Source organism: Mizuhopecten yessoensis, unplaced genomic scaffold (genome assembly GCF_002113885.1).
Source record: "Mizuhopecten yessoensis strain PY_sf001 unplaced genomic scaffold, ASM211388v2 scaffold7283, whole genome shotgun sequence".
NCBI lineage: Eukaryota > Metazoa > Mollusca > Bivalvia > Pectinida > Pectinidae > Mizuhopecten > Mizuhopecten yessoensis.
The window spans coordinates 1,037,255-1,059,458 of record NW_018406970.1 but is presented as its reverse complement, the minus strand read 5'-3'; the positions used below and the strand labels follow the sequence as shown (position 1 = coordinate 1,059,458).

At 34.2% G+C, this 22,204-nt stretch overlaps 2 protein-coding genes across 2 annotated transcripts; both read left to right on the top strand.

The window, feature by feature from the left end:
• The first annotated feature begins 351 nt into the window (after positions 1-351).
• LOC110453368 (histidine N-alpha-methyltransferase-like) lies at positions 352-8,294 on the top strand. The gene is made up of 7 exons (XM_021502282.1): positions 352-528; positions 2,325-2,463; positions 2,563-2,665; positions 4,280-4,383; positions 5,750-5,827; positions 7,218-7,394; positions 8,107-8,294. Exons 1-7 carry the CDS (start codon positions 352-354, stop codon positions 8,292-8,294), a joined length of 966 nt encoding a protein of 321 aa, XP_021357957.1.
• A 7,386-nt stretch (positions 8,295-15,680) lies between these two features.
• On the top strand, positions 15,681-21,828 carry LOC110453351 (histidine N-alpha-methyltransferase-like). Its single transcript, XM_021502267.1, has 7 exons — positions 15,681-15,745; positions 16,294-16,429; positions 18,030-18,132; positions 19,154-19,257; positions 20,115-20,192; positions 21,129-21,305; positions 21,555-21,828. The coding sequence occupies exons 1-7, from the start codon at positions 15,704-15,706 to the stop codon at positions 21,740-21,742; spliced, it is 828 nt and encodes a 275-aa protein (XP_021357942.1). The 5' UTR covers positions 15,681-15,703; the 3' UTR covers positions 21,743-21,828.
• Positions 21,829-22,204: the final 376 nt, after the last annotated feature.

The window sequence follows — 22,204 nt, the reverse complement described above, 5'->3', positions numbered from 1 at the left end:
AATAAACTGTTGTATTCCACTTCATGTGTATCGTACAAGACGACTTATCATTAGTCCTCTGTAGAATATGAGGGTTTCTTCCGTGTTTACTACGAAGAGGGAACGGAAGACACAAAAGTTGATCTGTTGCCCCCATTGCAACTCTTGGTTCAAGTATATTGGAATAGGGGACAAGAGTTGGGGTATTTACTTTAGGTATGTCTAACAGATAAAATAACAAAAAAATAAGATAAAGGTAAAAACATATTTATAATTCTAACAAAGGGCATTCACGGTAATATTTGTTGTCATTGTAACTGTAATGGAACTTTTTTTAATTAACTATCCTTATATTTCTGTGGTAACAGTAAAATGGCACACAGCCTGAAAGAAATGTTAGTGACAGGGTTGACGTCTAGTCCTAAATACATTCCCCACTGGTATATCTACGACGATGTTGGGTCGATGATCCAGTACAAAACTGTCACAGAACCTCCGGACTACTATTTAACCAGGAGTGAGAGGTCACTTCTGGAGCAGAATGTACAGGTATGTGATTTATAAATTTATTGCCTTCCACACATTTCTGGAACATTTGATATCTACAGGATTTCATTAAACATTTCAGAAACATTTAACAACAATAGAAAATGTCCTTTCCAGTATCTGTCTGTATTCAAACGAAACAAAACAAATATATTAACCTTCGGGACACCATAAGAAAATGATAAACACAAAATGTATATTGAAGAATCAGAGTAAAAAAGGGAACTTTTTCAGCTCTGCGTTTCCGAAACCACGTTTTGCACGCGTCCACATGTTTCATTCACACAACGATCTAAAACAGAGTTGTGATATATATATATGATGTACAAAGCATGGGGAAACGCTTTGAACAGGTCCCGTGACTACTTGTACTTAGTACATACAGAAAATACGCCTCTATAATAGAATAGAATATAGCGTTAACACTATGCGCGCTATATATTATTTTTACCAATTGTAACCGTTTGATTTCTTTTGATGTGTGTTAAGTCTATTAAGTTCTCTCTTTTTACGCTTTAAACCCAAAGTTACTTTCTCGTTTCAATTGGCGGTTAAGTCTGAAATAAAAAGAACTATACTGCTGGTACACATATGGTACTTTTAGAGGAATTCATGCTTTTTACTAAAAAAAAAAAAAAGAACGATAGAATAGATGGAAACTTTTCATTGTAAAGATGTAGTAAAATCGGACCAAGTTTTGATTGTTTAGTAAACAAGTTTACATATATTTCATAACTCTTCTTTAATATCTGATTTTAACATTTGCATATTGATATGGTATTTGTTTATGTACCGATCTATGCAACATTGCTTTCCTAGAACGTCATACAAGAGACATATAAACAGAAAGTGTGTTTCGTCTTTGTATCTTTACCCTTTTTTCAGACAATATTGACAGATTCTCTCCTCTCTTTTATTATAAGTTCTCTCCCTTTCTCTATAAGATGGTCATGACTGCATAGACGTATTCTACTAAAACCATCCCGCCATTGAAAACTTGTCTGTTTGGCGTAACCCGACCGAAGACCTTAGGTCTACTTAAGTAGTTAGGACAAAACAGTTTGTATATCTGACAAAGGAAATACAATAACTTTATCAAATTTTATCAACAGTCTTGAGCAAAGCGTCCATTATATTTCTCCACCATGACACAGTCACATCAGCATTTTAAATAAAACAGCCACAAAAAATGGGGGTCCGTGTGTTTTTTTGTCCAATTACTATTTGTGTTTATTTTTTCACATTTCTTGGGTGAAAAATCGAAAATAAATATGAAAATATAAATACCAGTCAGGTATATTATCCAACTTTGTTGCATTTTTTTTTTCATAATATTGAACATGATAAAGTCATTCATCAAACAATTGCTTCAATACAAAATGGCTCCCAATGACGATTTAAGTGATCAATCTAGTGTCAAAAAGGTGAAATGTTGGCCTTTCCCAAAGCGCAAGAAATACACATTCAAAACGCCAGCCAAATTGGTCATTTATTTTTTAAATGTTTGTAAAAAAAAGTTCTACAAATAACAGTTATCTAGTATTTTGACACATTTTTAAAATGCATGTTTGCTATCAAAAGTTCTCGCATTACTTTTTAAGTATTACAAAAGTCTGTTACACGAGATTAAAACGAGATTTGAACGTGATTGAAACCTCAGAAGAGTACATACTTAAGCACCAGTGGTTGTGATAAGTAGAAAAATTGACTTTTCGTTATATTCATACATACACAGTTATGTTTTCTAAATCAAATATAGTAAGTAATTGTTGTTGATATATTATTGCATTGTTTTGAAGGATATTATTCCATGGAATAAATACGATCTGACCTTGGTTGACCTCGGAAGCGGAAATTGTTCTAAAACGAGACTTGTAATAGACGAACTGCTGAAAAGACAGAAAACACTAACGTTTTATCCAGTGGACATTTCTAAAGGTATGTTGAAAAGGGAAATTTATGATTCCTGGATACGATTGTGATGAATAATATTTTGATACGTATGTTTCATATGTTTTCCTTCATACTATCTTTAAGAGTTTTTGATGAGGGCAGTAAAGTCCTTGTCAGGGGAATACGGCGACTCACTCGTACTTCAACCCATAGCTGCTGACTACGCACAGGGAATACAGCAATTGAAGTAAGTTCTGAAACATTTTTAACGATTTAGCATATATACGGTTAATGTCCAAATTTAATTATGTAAAGAATCTATACAGTATAAATTATTGAGAGAACCATGACCGTGTATGTTTCAATATTTTTAGCTCACCTACCCGAAGGGCAAGTGAGCTTATGCCGTGGTGCGGCGTCCGTCGTCCGTCTGACGTCAACTTTTTACTTTAAACAACTTCTCAGTAATCAAAAGGCATAAGGTGGTGATATTTGCCGAGTAACATGCTGGGGTGAAGGGCTGCCAAGTTTGTTAAAATAAATGACCTTCACCTATTTTCAAGGTCACAGGGGGCAATCATCTGTGTGCAGTAGGTCTATTAGGTATATATACACAACTTATAAATAACCTAGTGGTGAAGGGTGATGATATTTGGCCAGAAGCATGCTGGGATGGAAGGCTATCAAGTCTGTTCAACTGAACTCTTTCCGTATGTCATCCTGGTCCCCGTTGTCGTGTACAGAAGACACACTAATAGGCCGTCTCATCCTCGTTGTCGTGTACACACGACAACAGACTTTGGTGTAACTTGTGTTATGTTTAGCTGGATATCGCACACGACAATCGCGTAATACAATTAGTTGTCGCTAAAATCAGCACCCATCAGTTGGGAAGAAATAGTTTTATAGGTGCAGAGCACACAATTTATATTGTGTGACCTATTGTTTTCGAATTTGCCGCATGTTTGCGTTTGGTGATTCAAATATAAACAATATGGCGGCAACTAAATTCGATATGAACACTCATAAATTCATCACTAAATATTTAGACTTATGGAAGTAAATATGAATATTTTAATATGAGTCTTAATGAGATCTACTAGTAATTAGAAAAACAAACTAACGACTTCGTATTCGTAAACAATAATCAATCCCTGTTTGGTGCCGACCAGATGTCGATTTCTCAGTTATAATTAGCTGCCAGTTAGTCATCACGGTTACCTGTTTAATTCCTGCAGCAATTGCACCTCGTCTTTAATGAACATTGATAATCTGCCATTTTGTTATTTGCGCGGGGGCGAGCCTAGTAAGGACATCCGGTTCGGAATCCGGACCGGATTTGCGGTACGGAAAGGGTTAATGATCTTGTTCGACTTTCGAGGTCACAGGGGTCATATGTTTGAGTCTTTGAATACATTCTTTTGAATCAAACAAAGATATATTGCCTCTAGCTATATTTAAGTCCACTTTTAAGATTACAAGTGTGAGATGTATTAAAAGAACATAAATTCTTGTTCCGCAAACTTCAGTTTTCCTGCCATCATCTGGTTATATATTTCAGTTGAAGAAAAGATTCTTCCTGTGTTTATGGTTATTTGTTGAACGTTATGTAAATAAAATTTCAACTTTATAGATACGTAAATTGAACATAAATGATATGTGATGAAACACTTCGTTTGATTGGGACGCTTGTCTTTTATAAATATCAATCTGTGGGATACATTTCTAGCTACTCTTCAACCGCCCAACTAGAGCAGGCATCAGGTCAGACAGGAGGCTAATTTCCATATGGGTAGGATTTTTCTTTCATGTCAATTATACATATATATGTATATGTTGTTATATGTCTAATCTGTTACAGAGGTAAAGAAGGGGTTAAGGTCATTCTGTGGTTAAGTGCCATTCTCAATCTACCGTACGATGACCAGGTGAATACTCTTAGGCTGATATCTACCATATTGACAGGTACATCTTTAAATTTAACTTAAAAAATCCATGTCGACTGACAAGCAATTGAGTTTATGTGTTTGATTATTTTTATCACATACAAACTAACTGACCCATTATACTATGTCATACGGCCATGTCGTAAATGTGGAAATACACACGTATCAAATGAATTTTTAAATGTTAACTTTGTCATTATTATTTTCAGTGCATTTCAAATAATTGTTATCAAAAAATGATCTGAAATTACTTTGTATGTGCGGAACGACAATACTATGATTGGAGTGCTTTGGTTTAGACCTATATAGAGTCAGCTGAAAACACATTTTGTATTTGAGTTTTTGTTTTCAAATAATGAATTTCATATGCTAACTAGAATCTTACATTCGTGTCGATGTCATATTGCATTTATCAAACTCGTTCAATAATATGTTATTATACTCGCCTTAAGTTTCGTGTCATATCAAATTATTAAACTCAAATTCAATATGACATGGCTACATTTTGCATGAGGAAGACCAACCCTGCTGTCATGCATGTGATCAGCCATTTACAGTCAAACACTTTATGATTGAATGCGGTGATTTCAAACAAATATGCGACAGATTTTATAATGTAGCCTCTATGAAACGTTTATTCGATACAGTTTCTACGCAATCAATATATGAGTATATACATTCAATCAATCTCTATAATAGGATATGATATATTCTATAAACAATTTGTTTGTTATTGATATATTTTGACATCTTTACACATTTAAACCTTTTGTTTCTTGTTTTTATGTATTACGTTTTTTGTGAATGTCTATTCTTACACTTGTTTGGCCCTAAATGACTCAAATTGGCGATGGACCGTAAACAGTACAAAACAAACAAACAAACAATATGACATAGACACTCATGTAAGATCCTCTATATCTGTATATTTTTTGTCTTCAGAGTATTCAGTATTACCCCTAACATGGCAGACTTTGAGAGCATATATAGTTTTCTCTTTCAAGCACGGTTTATCATTTAGTAAAATAATGTTCACCTGAGACAAAAAAAACTGCTTGAATTTGAACTTTAATACAGCAAATCGAGAACAACAGATGTGAAAAACCGTGGTTTGTTTGCATGTATATCACAATACTAACGATTTAGTCCACAGTAAAAATATCTTCGATTATGATAATGGAATATGATATTAATTGAAGAATGTGTTTCAATTCTAAATTTCTTTTGATTCCGAATTGTCGTAATCAAACAAGATAAGTCTTATATCAAGTGCATTCTGCAATTCTAAGTTAAGTAATTTGGTATTGTGAACTTACTATTTCCCTTTGCAAAACACTTTATTCAGAAAAGTCCAGATACCTTTGAATATATTAATGTTTTTTCAGACAAATGTAGACTCATATTCAGTGCTGACGTCACACAAGACAGGGAGACTATCATTAAGGCCTACAATGATGATGCAGGTAACTTATTGTAATATTACCTAAATGAATATCGGATATTTCAAGTAAATACCAACACAGCATAAACTAATTTTGATCAATAGCGATCATCGAATGTTTGGTTTTGTTTAATCAGTTTTTTAACGTTTCACGTCATATTAACAGCTCAGGTCATTTAATGACGTGCCGTAATCTATTTGTGTTCACGGAAGCTTGGTATAGTTTCGAATAATGCATAAGCTACCAATATTTCGATGTTTACTTCGAACGTTTTTACGCTGCTTAATATCAAATATGTAATGAAATTACTTCAGTTTTTAATACCCGTAACTTTGCGTAACATAATGACAAACAAATTCGTGGAATTTATATCTCCCGCTTGCATGACATATTGTAGGTAAACATTATTGAGGCAAGGTTTTAACATGTGAGTATCGTGCTGTTGAAACATAATGTATAGCTTGAAACTCGAAGAAAAAAAAGCTTTATTCATAAGCTAGACTTTTTATTGAACATGTAGGTATTACGCTGTTAATGTATCGTTTAATCTATCAGAATTTACTAACCTCGTTAATTATCCGCAAATATGCACAAATCACATCGATTGGCAAACTGAGCATGAGTCGGATGTGCATACGGAATTTGGTTGAAATAGCTACAGCAATTATCACACGAGAACCAACGAGTGCCCAAGATGGATGGAAGACGGAGGAACACAATCATTGTTATCAAGTTTGAAGGAATTAAGCTAATATTTGCTAGCGTTATTAAGCGGAAACTGCAGATAATGACGTTTTTCGTTAACCAAGGGGCCATAACTCCGCCAAATGAAGTCCGATTAAAGTGGTTGTCAAATTTGGTCGAGCCCTAAAGGCATTTAAACCTGGTACCAAGTGTGAAGAAAATCGGTTATCATTTGTTGCAGTATTGCACGGAAACGGCAGTTAATGACGTTTTACGTTATTCAAGTGGCCATAACTCCGCTAAATAAAGTCCCCTGAAAGTGGTCATCGAACTTGGCCGAGCCCTTAAGGCATTTAACCCTGTTACTAAGTTTGAAGGAAATCAGTTAACATTTGTTGCAGTTATTGCATGGAAACGAAGCGTGACAGACAGACAGACAGACAGACAGACGGACAAACCCAAATTAATATCCCATGTATCGGTAAAAGCGGGGGATACAAAAATACATAACAATAATTTACGTTGCATTGCGGAATATTTTGGCAGAATATTTCAGTTTTGATTTCAGGTCTTTATTTTACTTTGAATGTATAAAATATACATTTAAGGGCTTAGTCTCGCTGTAACGAAGTTCATGAGATGATGAATGGAGTCCCTAGACAAACTCAACTACTGTTGACAGATAATCAGCATTGATATATGCAAGTGTGTATGCTTTAATCTTCAGGGTTAATACGAGCTTTCAATCAACATGCAATTGAACGGTTAAATAAAGAGGAAAGAAGTGATATCGACCTTACCAAGTTCACGTATGAGCTAGATTTCATATCTGACAACGATCCCCAGTACATGAGTTACACCAGGGTCTACATAGAGGCCAAAGAAGCCATCCGGTACCCGATACGTAAGTTGTAATTGTTGTGATGGGGAACGTAACAGAGGCTTAGCGCGTGTTAACCCTATCGTAACGCCGGTTCTTATGTGTATACTATCTCAGAATAACAGGAACCATGGTAGGGCAAACTTACGTGCCAGTGACAAAAGGACACAAATAAACTGAAGGAAATAGTTTATCTATTTAACAAAAGAAGAAAAATAACACTAGAAAATGTTATCAAGGGACTGTTACGGAAATCTATAAAAGAGCCAACATAACCATAACTCGACCTCAAAAACGATAAAACTAGGGCAAATTGAAACAAAGGAAATGTTTACAAAGATACCTTTGAATAAGTGCAAGGAGAACAAAACCAGTTGTTCCGAAAGGGTAAGCGGCTTCTGCTTCATCGAAGACGCCCGCCATGTCAATCTAAATCGAATCCAAGTAATGTCACGTCCTCGCACACAAACGCGGGAAGTGACGACAAAACCACAAGGCACTCTGACCATCATATTCAAAAATATCGATTTTCATATCACACAACGAAATAGCATATTTCCTGCGAGGTTCCTTGAGGCGACTATACACTTTTCCATAGTCTTCATGTACGGCAGAACCAGTACAGTGACAAATTTTACTATTTAAATATCTTATATAAAGGGTTTAAGTATATAAGCATTGTAAAGACGTGTCGTTGAACTTCATGTTATAACAAAAAAATATTCTTATTTTACAGCTGGACTTGGCATTCACCTGCAGATGGATAAGGGAGAGCGACTTTACTTTCACAAAGGCGATGGATTCAGCTGTAAATACACAATGGAGCAGCTACGAAACACTGTCGAGAAAGCTGGACTCCGCCTGGGGGGTACTTGGATAGATGAAAAGCAGCACGTCGTTTTCTGTCAGGTTGTGAAGGTATAAAGGACTAACAAAAACATAAGGATGTCTGACGCTCACTACATTTGCGGTATCCCAACGATACACGATGTTCGGTGTGCGCACGGTGTGTGCACGATGTGCGAACGAAGGAAATCTGGACGATTTTGACTTGTGCATATTTGTACGGACGATGGACGAACGTTGTGCGATGACAACCGTGGTTGATGTAAATTAAGAAATGGTTTAACAATATATACGGTTTCTTGTTTGAATATATTAACTTGATTTTATTAAGTATGATACGCTATTCTGGCTACATATATAAGCTGATCTTTCTATCTATTTTTCGTAAATGTAACAATGGTGTTTTGTGATTTTTAAACGACTCAAATCGACACATGTAAGATCAGACACATCTGTACACGGTCTCATAAACAGGTAAACATAACGACTTTGTACCTGTACAAGGACCGTAGTTGGTCCCACCCGGGGTACTTGCGTAACTCGCCTACATGTGAAAAACCAAATGAAGAGATCAAACGAATGCAAATAACAAATACTTAACCCTCCAGTTTTGTTTTTCATAATTGTCATATGGTATCACATATCAGCTTTCTTTGTCAGGCACAGGCCAGGTAAAACTCCGGTCACTCATCAGATAGTTATTTACCTGTTCTGTTCCCTGAGAGCAAACCCCATTCGTGACAGTCCAACGGTCACTGTAATACTGTGTAACACGCATTGTAAAATTGAACATAATCCTTATTGATATGATGAGAAACATATAAACAGTGTTCCTTATTCCGTTCGAGGTTTAAGCAATTTTTCATAATATTGATCAACCGTTTGTATGAAATCACACAGTTGTGCGCACCGTGTTGACAGTGTGTGCACGATTTCTGCACGATGTATGGATGCTATTTTTAGTACTGTAGTTGGGCTATCATATATACTAGTAATTATTTAGCAGAGATATATTATACAGCGGCAATTATTCATATGATAAAGAGTATATATCATATATAGCGTTAATTTATTATACCGCGGGTTAATTCCTACAGGATCTGAAAATTTAAGTTCATAACCAGGATCCATCATGGACTACTTGTACCAAAATGGGGAAGCAAAAAGATCTGTGTTTCCGTAAAATAGCAAACAATGGCGGCTACGTTTTGGAACATTCGACTGTGTCACTGCAAGAATAGTGTGTCAATGCCTGTATACATCGGCCATATTAAATTGGGGGAAATGTTTTTCACTCTGTTTCCGAAGTATAATAATATATCGATGTGATTCACTGGTTCAGTATTAGTTTAGGTAGTTGTTATAACCTGCTTAAGGCTCAGCATTGATGGTAATGGCAACAGCTGGTTCACCCGTCATCAGTATAGCGACCAAGCGGAATGCTGTGTTGGGTACAATTGGAATGGTATTTCAGTGAGAAAGCACTATAATGTCGACATCAGACCCGTGCTTTGACAATGACGCAGTTACTTCAACATACCCTGTCTCAAACACACATACACACACGCACGCATACACAACACACATGGAGGCACGTCCTTAAATGACCTTAGTTGTCGACGTTTAACAAAATAAAACAAACCATGTACTGGCCGTAGGTCAGTATTTTTTTCTGTGGGAACTCCGGCCTCACTCCACCACCAAAACCTGACACGTCCTTAAATGATCATAGCTGTTAATAGGACGCAAAACACAAACAAACCAAACCGACAGTTTCTCGTTCGTAAAGTAATAAAACAGTTTGTGGGATGTAAATATTAAAATGAACCTTAGATTTGACATCGTATACTGTATCACTTACGTAGTTGACAACAAATATTTTTGTTGTTTTATGGAACATTGATCCTTAAATAGTGTATTCAGCTGACAAACTGTATATAACTGTGATATATTACGGAGTATTTACATTTTTACTTCAGATGAAATCAATAAACCTATCAATCTCTATTCAGAGTTGTCGTTCCTTACACTTACCAACACCTCTGTCAGCATTATAATTAGTCTCTGATCATGTATATATATCTTCTGTCTCATGTGACACTGGATGCGCGTGGATGATGAACGCCACACAAACATCTTCTTAAATTTAGTTTTATTTTTATTTTGTATCCGCGCGAGCTTTCCTTGTTAAAGAAGAAGGACGGCGATGTTTTAGAAGCCAGTTCAGCATGATTCTGTTGTATTATGATTTAAAAATGGTATTTTCTCCGACAACTGCGTATGTAAAACTGGAATATTTATGCTAGTTGAATATCTGATGGATTAAAATCAGCCGTACATTAGAACAACCATCTTATAACTTTGTCTTAATGGGTTTTTTTATTTCATGTATGATGTTTTCTATTGATTTTGAATCTTAATTTACTTTGTAGTTGACAGTGTTGTTTATTATTGGCTTTGAGATAGTATCTGAGTCGATATCAACTTTATTGATATTCATAAAAATTAATATATTATAATGTAAATGAAAGTAATACATGTACAACAGCTGTTTTCATTACATGTCATTGTACTTTGGAACACAGAGAATAGAAATGGTTAATTAAAACGCATTTACATGAGAGATTATGGTTGGATATTTCTATATTATACTTAAGTTCTATGTGTTGTGTCTATTTATCGACATATATAAACATGTGATTTGCTCGTCCTGTAGAATTCGAAAAATAACAGTGCTGATTCAATATGTAAGTCTCGAGGTGTTCTAAGTATACTGCTGTCGCATTTGAAAGAAACTAATAGACCCGTCCGGTTTCGAAAACGTAAGTAACCTTTTAATTATATGTACTGATATTTGATCTAAAAGAAAGGAAAAAACCTGGTCTAATTTTGCATTGCTTCAATATATACAATTGAATGCCTGGGGCTGATAAGGCAATTCGGTTAGAATTTGCCCTCGATTGTTAGATTTAGTATTCCAATGTTTCATATGAGAAAGGCTTATTCGTCTATTCAGTGTAATATGCGTAGGTTAAATACTAACTCTGCAACTGAGGTGGGTTACTTGTAGCTAGCGGAGCTTTTTAGTGACAAATACGTACGTAGTTCTCAGTACAATAACGTAGATGTCAAATCCGATACACTCACGGGTTTGCACTATATGAAAAAAAATGATGTTGTATAATGTAAAGAAGATCTTTAATTGGTGAAAGTGCACTCCTACACAATATAAACAAAAAATATGCAGAAAACACTACAATATCAAAAGTAGAACCTTCCAAATAGATACTTTTCGAAAATGCTTTTAAGAACGTGCTGCCATTTTTTTTTAAATTATTTAATGATTGATTTTAATACAACTATCCGACCAAGAGGTGTTAAAATTCTGCGTGACCACTGGTTTATACTTTTATTAACATTCTTAAGAACTGTGGTAGATTAACTGAAAAATAAACCCTAGCATATTACATTTTGTTTCTCCCCATTTCAGTTTCCATCTATGATGGTAAACGTCTGTACTGAATTTCTTGCTGCCAATCCAAATCACCTTGGTTTTATCATTATTTACTTTTAGTTCCGATATTTTACCAAAGCAATCTAAAACATTCAGTGCTTCGTTGAATGAGTTTCTAGATCCATCTAAAATTATTGAGGTATCATCTGCAAACTGTGAGAGCTTATGATCTTTCTGTTGGATTGTAATGCCCTTGATATTTTTTATTGTTTTTTATAAGACTAGCCAATATTTCAACTACAAGTAAAAATAGATATGGGGTAACAGGATCCCCTTGTCGACAACCCCTTTGTTTATCAAAAGAAATTGACAGTATACAATTTTGGTCTATTGCAGAGTATGTATTTTTGTATAATGTTTTTATCCATTTTTTAATGCTTTCACCAAAATTAAAAAAATTAAACTACTTTGTATAAAAAAATGAAAAAATAAATCAAAGGCTTTTTCGAAATCTATAAATATTAAAAGTCCTGGTATGTTGTTTATTTCAGTAAAATTCATAATGTCGTAAATAAGTCTGGTGTTTTCCCCAATTTATCTTCCACTTTAAAAACCAGTTTGTGTGTCTGAAATAATAAAATCAAGAACAGTTTTTAGTGTGTTGGCTATACAAGCTGAAGCAAGTTTTTATATAACATTTAATAAAGTAATCGGCCTCCAATTTTTAATAAAATATCTAACTTTATCTCCTTAGGGAATACAGTTGATAATACCCTGTTTTTGTGTAATGGATAGCTCCCTCTTATTATAACCAAAATTCAATGCTCTGATTATAACATATTTTAAATTATTCAAAAAAAAAAAGAATTCACTAGTAAAACCATCAGAACCGGGTGATTTACAGTTTTTCATATTTTTTAATGGAAAGAGTAATTCTGTTTAAGATAATTCGCCTTCTAAATTTACACGTTAATTGTCTGTTAATTTTACATATTCTAAACCATCTTAAAGACTGTTAAATTAACATCTTCAATATTATCTGAATGGTCAGCATATAATTGTTTGAAAAAGTTTTACAAACAATTATATGAAATATACAATTTCATCTTGACTAGTTATGATTTCCCCATTTTCATTTTCAACTTTAACAATATTTCTATTAACATAATTGTGTGTTTCCAAGTTGCAAAAATCTTTTGATGGTTTTTTGCCCCTTCTTCCAGCCAAGTTACTTTTGAGCTTACCATATGCCCTTTCATTTTTATTTTTCTTATATTCTCTAGCTCGTTTATTTTCTGTTCGTATTCATCTAAATTAGTAGCCCATGTATTATTTTCTTCTAATATTCCTAGATCAGATATTAGTACTTTTTCCCTTTTGTCCTGTTCTTTTTTTATAAATGATGAATACGATATAGTTGTTCCCCGGATTTCCATTAATAATGTTTCTAAAAAAAGTTGTGCATCTATACATAATATAAGTTCTTCATCAGTTATATTAGAAATATCATTATCGTAAATTGGTGATGAATATTGCTGTTTGATCTTATATATGGTATTTTTAATATTTTGCACATATTTTTGATCATATAAAAGACTGTTATTAAATTTCCATAGGCCCCTCCCTTTCACAAAGTTATTTAATTTAATTTCTAGTGATATTATAGAATGGTCTGATCTGTAACCAACAAAAATATTAACCTTCTCAATATAGTTTAAAATATTTTCTGAGGTGAGGAAGAAGTCCAATCTAGCTTGTTTATAGGGTTTTTCCTCCGCCATGTATATCTGTTATAAGTAGGATGAAAAATTATAAATGGGTCAATTAAATTTGTTTCCTCAATCAGTTTAAGAAGTCCTGTACGGGGATTTGGGTTGTTTATATTTACATCATTGTTTGTGTCTTTTTCCTGATCTAAAACCAAGTCACCACAAACTATGCAACAAGGATTGCTAAAATTAATAATCTGCTTATATATTTTTTCATAAAAATCTGGATCATCTTTATTGGGACCATATAAATTAATTAATGAAATTCTAACCTTTTCAATGCTTATATCAAGGGCTATTACATTTCATTCTGTGTCTGTCCATTTACTGTGGATTTCAAATTCAAAATTATTATTAAAAAATATGCAACTCCCCTTGAATTGTTTCTGTAAGAGCTAAAAAAAAGCATGTATATCCCCATTGTAATGCTATTCCCCTCTCCTGTTCTTTTGTAAAATGTGTGCCTTGAAGACATATAATATTATAATCTTTATAGTACTTATTTAAATAATTAAATATATCATTTCTTTTCTTCTTCCGCCCTAAGTCTCTACAGTTTGCAGATGATATCGTAATGTTATTTGACATTACCATAAACAATATCTACTATTATTGGTTCTCTCAGAAGTTGAGTAGATTTCAGTTGAAAAAACAAGTTTAATAAAAAATGAAATGCAATTAAAAATTGGGTAGTTAAACTGCAGATCTCGGGTACAATACATACACATTCACTTCCATTTCTATCAGCTAGACACATATATATCACATACTCTATACATATTCTTACACTAGACACTGATGATAAACAAACAAATAGAATTAGCATCAATACGTTAATACTATACATGAACAAAGGCAAGGTAATTGACTGTACATTTCCGCAAGACTATCTATCTCACAACTCATTTGTCACATGCCTGATTTATCTGCCAAATATCTTCATATAGACCATTTGCTACTCATTTAAGAATATTTAAATCCATTGGATATTGGAACGTTATAATTCTTGTTGGAATAAAAAAACACCTGGTGGCGTTATCTATGATTCAGATGTGTCTTGGGTTTGATTCAGACGTTTAGTTCTACAGCTCTGTCAATGGTAGCCTATTATGACATCACCAAGCTTTTGACTTTATAGATAGCAAACAACACGACATACGACATACCATGAGTATGAAGCCACGAGAAAAACTGTTATAAAATTGAATAATGATGAAATATGTCTTATTAATTAAGATCTATTCGGTTGTTATTTACATTTACAATATTAACACAAAAAAGAGGATATATGTTGTGTAAAGGGATGTATATTAAGAAACTATTTCGCAGCCAATGTATCACCATTATATACCCTCAACCCTGAGTTTTAAGTTTGTAAGATGTCGTTCTAATTGGTGACTGAAGGTTGAATTTAGTTGAAATCGTTCCCTTCGTTGAATTTAAACAATTGTCACGCTCTTTGGTTGCTTCAAGGCCAAGAAGATCATTAAGCACATTGAACGTGTATCTCTTTATAAGCCTTAGATAGCTACAGCAGTTCTAAGCCAGAAAACACAATATGATTCGTTTACAAATCAACACTTAAGCAATGCGAAGTCTAAATAAACAGGCTGCACAAAAGTTTGGGTATTTAGTAATGACGATCCAGCGTCTGTTGTACCGTTTCCCAATTTCTGGTAGACCCTCTCTTCTGGCTTACCGTCGTATACGGTTACGCCATGTGTAAGACAGATTTATTTTTTCACGATCACTGCAAATACAATGTCTTTTGTCGATGTTAAGTGGCTAAAATACGTAATCCTTAAAAAAAAGATCATTTTTTACGGTTATATAGATTTTATCTAACTTGTTTCCTCTTCTTCATTTTGTTATCATTATTTACTTAATGCAAATGATTACAAATTTGGCCCCATGTTTGGTTTGGTTTTATTTTGTTTAAAGTCCTATTAACAGCTAAGGTCATTTAAGGACGTGCCTCCATGTGTGTTATATGTATGCGTACATTTGTGTATGTGAGCCGGAGACAGAATGTGTTGGTGTACATGCCTCCTTATGATAGCGCGGATCTGACGCCGGCTTTAGAGTGCTTTCTCCCTATGTATTTATATATGTTTTTTATTTGTAAGAAAATGGGAGAAGATATAAAAGAAAGCTTAAAAAGAGGACTAACGTCAAGTGCAAAGTATATCCCTCTTTGGTATGCCTACGACGAGACTGGATCGAAACTTCACGATTCAGGTTCTTCCGAGATCCCAGACTACTATATGAATTGGAGCACGATTGATATTCTACGGAACAATGTACAGGTATGTGGTTGGCAAGTCAGTCTATTTACCGGAGAATGTTCTATTTAGTTAGTATCCCTGTTATCATCGCCTAAAATTTAAAACGTTAATAGCTCAAGTATAAAGATTCGTCAAAGCTTTTGTAACGAGTTTATGTTGTTCTTTGCCTTGCATTGATTGTTTCCGGTTTTTCAGGTTTATAGCTATGTGGTATAATATTGTCGTTTGCTCCTCATTTATTCTGTGATCATAACCGTATTATTCGAACTATTTGTTTATTTAAAATGTTTAAAATGTTTTAATTAGGATACACAACTTATTTCTGAATGATAAAACATTTGCATATATTATTTTTGATAATGAGATGACGTTTCAGTATCAATTGATTTGTATTAATGATTTTTTGTTGTTAAACATAAATAATGTATTTAACATGCGCTGGTAGCGAATTGGTTTTTTTCCATCACAATACCAGTACACTGGAAAAAAACATACGTGAATAGATTCAAAAGTAACACAAATGAATAAACTTTGACCGTATTGCTCAAATCATCTAATGCTAACTTAAGGATATCACAAGGCTGCCTTACAAACCTACCTTGATTGAGATGGGGAGCGGAAACTGTGCTAAATCGAGGCTTATCATTGACGAACTAATGACAAAACAACAAAACCTTGTGTTTTATCCTGTGGATATTTCTAAAGGTAGGTCCAATTAAATTTCTTAATAATCTTGTGTAATAACAATAATGAATACTTGAATGTCTTCAACCTTCTACCACAATACGCTGTGTTATTCCACTCTCAGATCATTGTATAAACTCGCAGACTATTAGATAAATATAAGTTACATACCATACGTGGTATATGACCTGCAATAGTTTTGATTGGTCGAATAGATGAATTTTGACCGGGACGACTTTTTCCAATTGCTTTTTGCCACATGCTGTTTTGTCTACGTCGTCTGCTATCAACATCCGACAAATGTTGGTGACTTTGTGAGGTTATGCGGAAAAGGGCAATATTAAAAGAAGCTGATACTTAAAGATTTGATCGCTAGTTTCAGGCAAAATTGCTACAGACGATCGGTATCGTTTCGACGTCACACCGTCGCGTGTCCAGGTCGTGAAACCAAAACAAATTAAGATCTGCCACGGTGTCGGGAAACATTTCGTTGTCCCAACGTCCCGTTATCGCTATTTGGACGGCCTGACTATGGCTGAACTTTCACTATAAACGTCAATCATAGAACCGTCAAGAAGAAACGTAGGCCTATGGTTTTGGACATTGACAGCGATAAGTTCGTCACTTAGCGGGAGGCAGACTTCGTACAATATGCTTACACGCATATAATCCGTGGTTAATTTATAAAAATCAATGAAATACGGCTACTCTCAATATTTAAAGTCGTTCATATATTATATTTTTTCATGAAGTTGTTGCCAAAACATTAATTTTGACAATTATTGAATTTGTAAAAAAAGAAGTTTTTTTTTTTAAATATTAATGAGTGACTTTTTACATATGGGTCATATCACTACGCCAGCCTTGTCAACAAATACACGTGTGTATGTTATTTCCGACTGATTATATGATTGTGTTAGAAACAGATCACACGACTCGTGGTTGTTGAGTATAGTATTTATTTCAATCTCGTTAGTTAATTTTCAAAAGTTACAAAAAGACACTCGGTAAAGCTCGTGTCTTTTGTATTTTTTGAAAATTAACTAACTCGAGTGAAATAAATACCATATTCAACAACCACTCGTTGCGTAACCTCAATTTATCTTATACCATACACTGGCTTTATATTGAGAACTTGCAAATGATTCAAGAAAAGTGAAAAACGAAATGATATATGAATCACTCAATCAATCAATAATCAACATAATTTATCACTATCCAATCTTGGATCAGGCTCTGAAAATAATTCAAACAGAGACAGTAGATGTTGATAAATTGAATATGACGAAATTCGCCATTCAACCGTTATATAAAGTATATCAAATAGGTGAAGTCCAAATACAATATATCACCATATCGCCTTTGATCTATAGAGGATGTTATGATGGAATTGGACAGATTCTGAAGCAAAGGAGAGCAACGGAAAGTTAACTTTCTTGAGGAAGGGAAGATAAAAACAACAACCACTTTAATGACATGTTTCAAAATGAATTAGGAAGAAGTAAGGTTATTGAATTAGATTCGCATAATTTCAAATCACTTGATTTGTAGTATATTCGTTGTAATGTTTAATTTGTTTCTAGGTACTAATAGACTTAATAATGATATACCTTTCTGTCAGAATTTCTTTTCAAGACAGCAGAGGAATTATCAGGGGAATACAACAATGCACTAGTGGTTAAACCAATAGCTGCAGACTACGAGCGAGGAGTACAGCAACTGAAGTAAGTTTCATGATGACTGTATTCCCATTCATTAAGTCATAGAGGTGGTAATCTGGTGGCTGGTATAACTTCTTGTTTTCTCAAATTACTGGAACTATAAGTGTAAGACGTACTAAATTCGCCGTCAAGCATATCTCACAATCATAAAGAAATTCACAATTTTCTTGTATTGTTTCTTCCGTTTCATGCTTTCATATGGTTGATTCATGATTCAGTCTAGTGTGTGTGTATTTATGTAAGCTAAGTTTGGAAATACATCACAGTTTTTGTAATTCATTGTCAAATACATTTTCGTGTATGTCTACGGTTGAATATTGAACCCTATATTCTGATGACATTTTCCAACATCGCTGTCTTCTGTATTTGGTTCTGAGCACAAAAGATATTTCAATTGTATTCCTTCCATCTTATGAACCCCTGATCGGTCTCTAATGGACGAAATGGCCATATGGTGCATATTAGTCCGATTCTGAAGTATCCTTTTGCTTGCTATGAATATTTTTACGCTATTAGATGGTTTGTTAACAGAATTATAAAGAGTGATTCATTGCATTGACTTATAATGATATTGAGATCACAGCCGTTGAATTGCCGTTGAGAAAAATACTCGCGTGTATATTGTTATCTGCGAATCACATGTTTCCGTCCCCTTTTATACCCAGAAAACTAGCAAAATATAACATGTGAAAAAGCAATCAGGTTAACAGTTCTCCATGTAATCAGCAACAACAGAACCTTAATTGCAAACACGTATCGAATATTTAGAACAAAGACTGTTATAAAACCCCTGTGCGATCGTTTACGATAAAATACTCCTATACATTAATAATTCACAAAATACTGCGATCAATAAATAAATTGACAAATGAAATAACACCAAAACTTAATAACATTAAAGATCACATACATTGGTGCTGCTTTTGAAACTGTAAAAAACTTTGAATGATGTTGTGTTTGAATACCTTGTTGTAACCTTGTATGTATGAAATGTTACATGTACTGACTTTCAAATATCTTACAGGCAATTGAGAGGTTCCAAATTGTTACTGTTCTTCAACAGTCTCCAAAATATGCCGTATGATGACCAGGTGAACACAATAAGACTATTTTCCACCTTAATGACAGGTAATATACCATGGTTTTTATGATTTCCTTTCAGTTCGAAGTGTTATGTTCGTTACGTAAAACGTCTGCTCCTTTCGTGCAGATTTAGTAAAGAGTGATGGCCTCCTTATGGTCCTGCGTTTTTTAATCTCCTTATATATAAGAATAGATCTTTACTATTTATGCAACAGTTTTTATGCCTTTCCATAAAAGCATAACCGTAGTCTTTGATGTTGTAGGCATGTATTTATAAATAGAGAAATCATTTTCACTCAGTTGAATGCATCAACATTGCCTCTACTTCTCACTTGCTTTAACTTACTAGCGCATTGCTTGGCAATACCTCACTTTGGAATATAATTTTGAACTTTCGCCCAGGTGAGGAAAACAATGGTTCTGTCCCCTGGCCGGGATACCAATGATCTTAAAAAACAGGTCGTTATTATTCTCTACTTAAAATTCAACATTTTGGATCATGACAACAACTAGTTCGGCCGTTGTCACTATAATGTGACCGAGTCCAGGGTACCTTCGTCATGGTTTATAGTGAGATAGCACTATAAAATTGGCACCAGATCAGCGCTCACATAAGGAAGCAATACGTCAACAAACCTTGACTCCGGCACACATACACAACACATGCGGAGGCACGTCCAACCAACGTTACACTGAGACAATAATGAATTACATTTAATTTAAACGACCCCAAAAACATTTCTCGTAACTATTTGCGTAACATAATATCTACAACTTACGGTAACATCTTCAAACACTATGATTTATGATATGCCGAGGGGGTTTGCTTGAATATATAACTTTTTCTACTGTCTGATTGTCAGAAAATGCTATGATAACCTATCGGATGTTTTATTTTTTAGACAAATGCCGACTTGTTTTCAGCGCCGATATCACACAAAACAGAGAATCTGTCTTAAAAGCATACAACGATGACGCCGGTAATTCGCTTTGTGTTTTTATTTTTTTTAAAATGGCAGATAAAAAGAAATATAATATCTTATATTTTGTATTTAGCATTGAAGCATTTCATGTTATAACAAGTTTTATCAAAAAGCTCTGCAATGACCAGGGCTTTTGATAGTGTTTATATATGAATGAAAATGTTATAAAAGTTATGCATTAAACATGTTAAATATGGTTTTATTAAGTGTTGTAACAATACGCCATAAGTCTGTATTACAGTTTGTTTTATTAGTAAGGCCAAACATCAAGTTCTAAACAAAAGCAAACAAAAAAGGATAAAGAAAGAGTAAAAAAACGTAATTTGATCTCAAAATCTCAAAATCGATAAAACTAGGGCGAAATATGAACAAGGGAATTATTTTCATAAAGACAATCAAGATAAAAATAATAAGACCATGTGTTTCGAGATAGTAATCGAGTTTTGCTTCATCTACGTAATTCGCCTTGTTCTTTAGATGAAGTCTCAGTTATGTCCGAGTACTGACAACAAAACAATGTACTCTGATGATTTTCAAAACTTAATGTCACTAATATAATAGCGTATTTCACAATGGGATCATGGTGGTGATCATGAGTCTTATCCATAATCCATAAATCAACCTGAATCTTTGAAATGTTGCAAATTTGTCCATCAGCAGTGGACATCATTTGGAAGACATGATATTCGGGACACGCACATGATAACCGAATCAACAACGACATGTTCACATCGTAGGGATGCTCCTAGGAAGAAATTGAAAGTTCACGTTCGGAAAATCAAAATGATCCTGCTTATTACAGTTTAGTAAATAGAGAGCTTTGAAAACATATTGTTTCTCACAATGGTCAGTTCTGTCCTAAGTCTCTAAAACAAATCGTTTCATTGGTCAGGCCTGATATCATTCTCTACTGCAGTTTGTTTCATTGTGCAGGTTTGACACAGAATTTCAATGAGAACATTATAATGCGGCTGAACAGAGACGAAGGCAGTCAGATAGATCTTGGCATGTTCAAGCATGAGGTCGAGTTTATATCGGACACCAGACCGCACAAAACAAGCTACATTTCGGCCACCCTCCTGGCTAAGGAGTCTGTCCTTTACCCAATACGTAAGTCGCGACGTTCATTAAGTAGTGGTAAATCCCTTTATGCATATGATTTACCTGACAGGTACTGAAAAAAAACTTCTGTGTGTCCAAAAAGTGTGAATTTGTACATATAAATGCAATCCAAAGTCTTTAGATTGTGCAATTCATTGTAGGAAAACAGTTTTCCAGATGTAATATTAGCTATAAGAAAACTGCTAAAAATTTAAATGGGTATTCATTCACACCCATGTCTACTCTGCTCTTTATCAGCTGGACTTGGCATCGATTTGAAGATGGATAAAGGAGAGCGACTTAGGTTACATGAAGGCGCTGGGGGCAGCTGTAAATATACAATGGAACAGCTACAAAACATTGTGGAGAAAGCTGGACTACGTCTAGAGGATAGCTGGACGGACGAACAAAAACATGTTGCTATATGTCGGTGTAAAATTGCATAAACAACATCGCCTTTTAACGACATCGACAATTGAAGTCGAACACATCTCTGCTGCTTGTTATCGACTATATACGAACTCAGCCTTCAAATACGAAGTACTAAATAAAGATTTAGTTAATCTTCATTCTGGAATTAAATAAGTAATGTATTTTAATTTTCGAGATAAACTCCCGATTGCTTGTCAATTTTAAAGAAATCATTTTCTACCAAAGAGATTATGGAGAAGAGGTAGATGTTATCATGCTGCTAAGTTGTTTTTTTACATTATCCTTGCAAGTTACGTTTTATTATAGCCACCAGGTTTTAGACGATGCCATACAACGTTCTGTATTTCACACGGCAAAAACAAAATGTGTAATTAATTCAGTCTAAACAACATTGTTATTTGCGGTTATTACCAAATAATTCCATTGTTGTTTTAACGCCATTGCAAATACGCTTCTGACTTTCAAATAGTTCACTA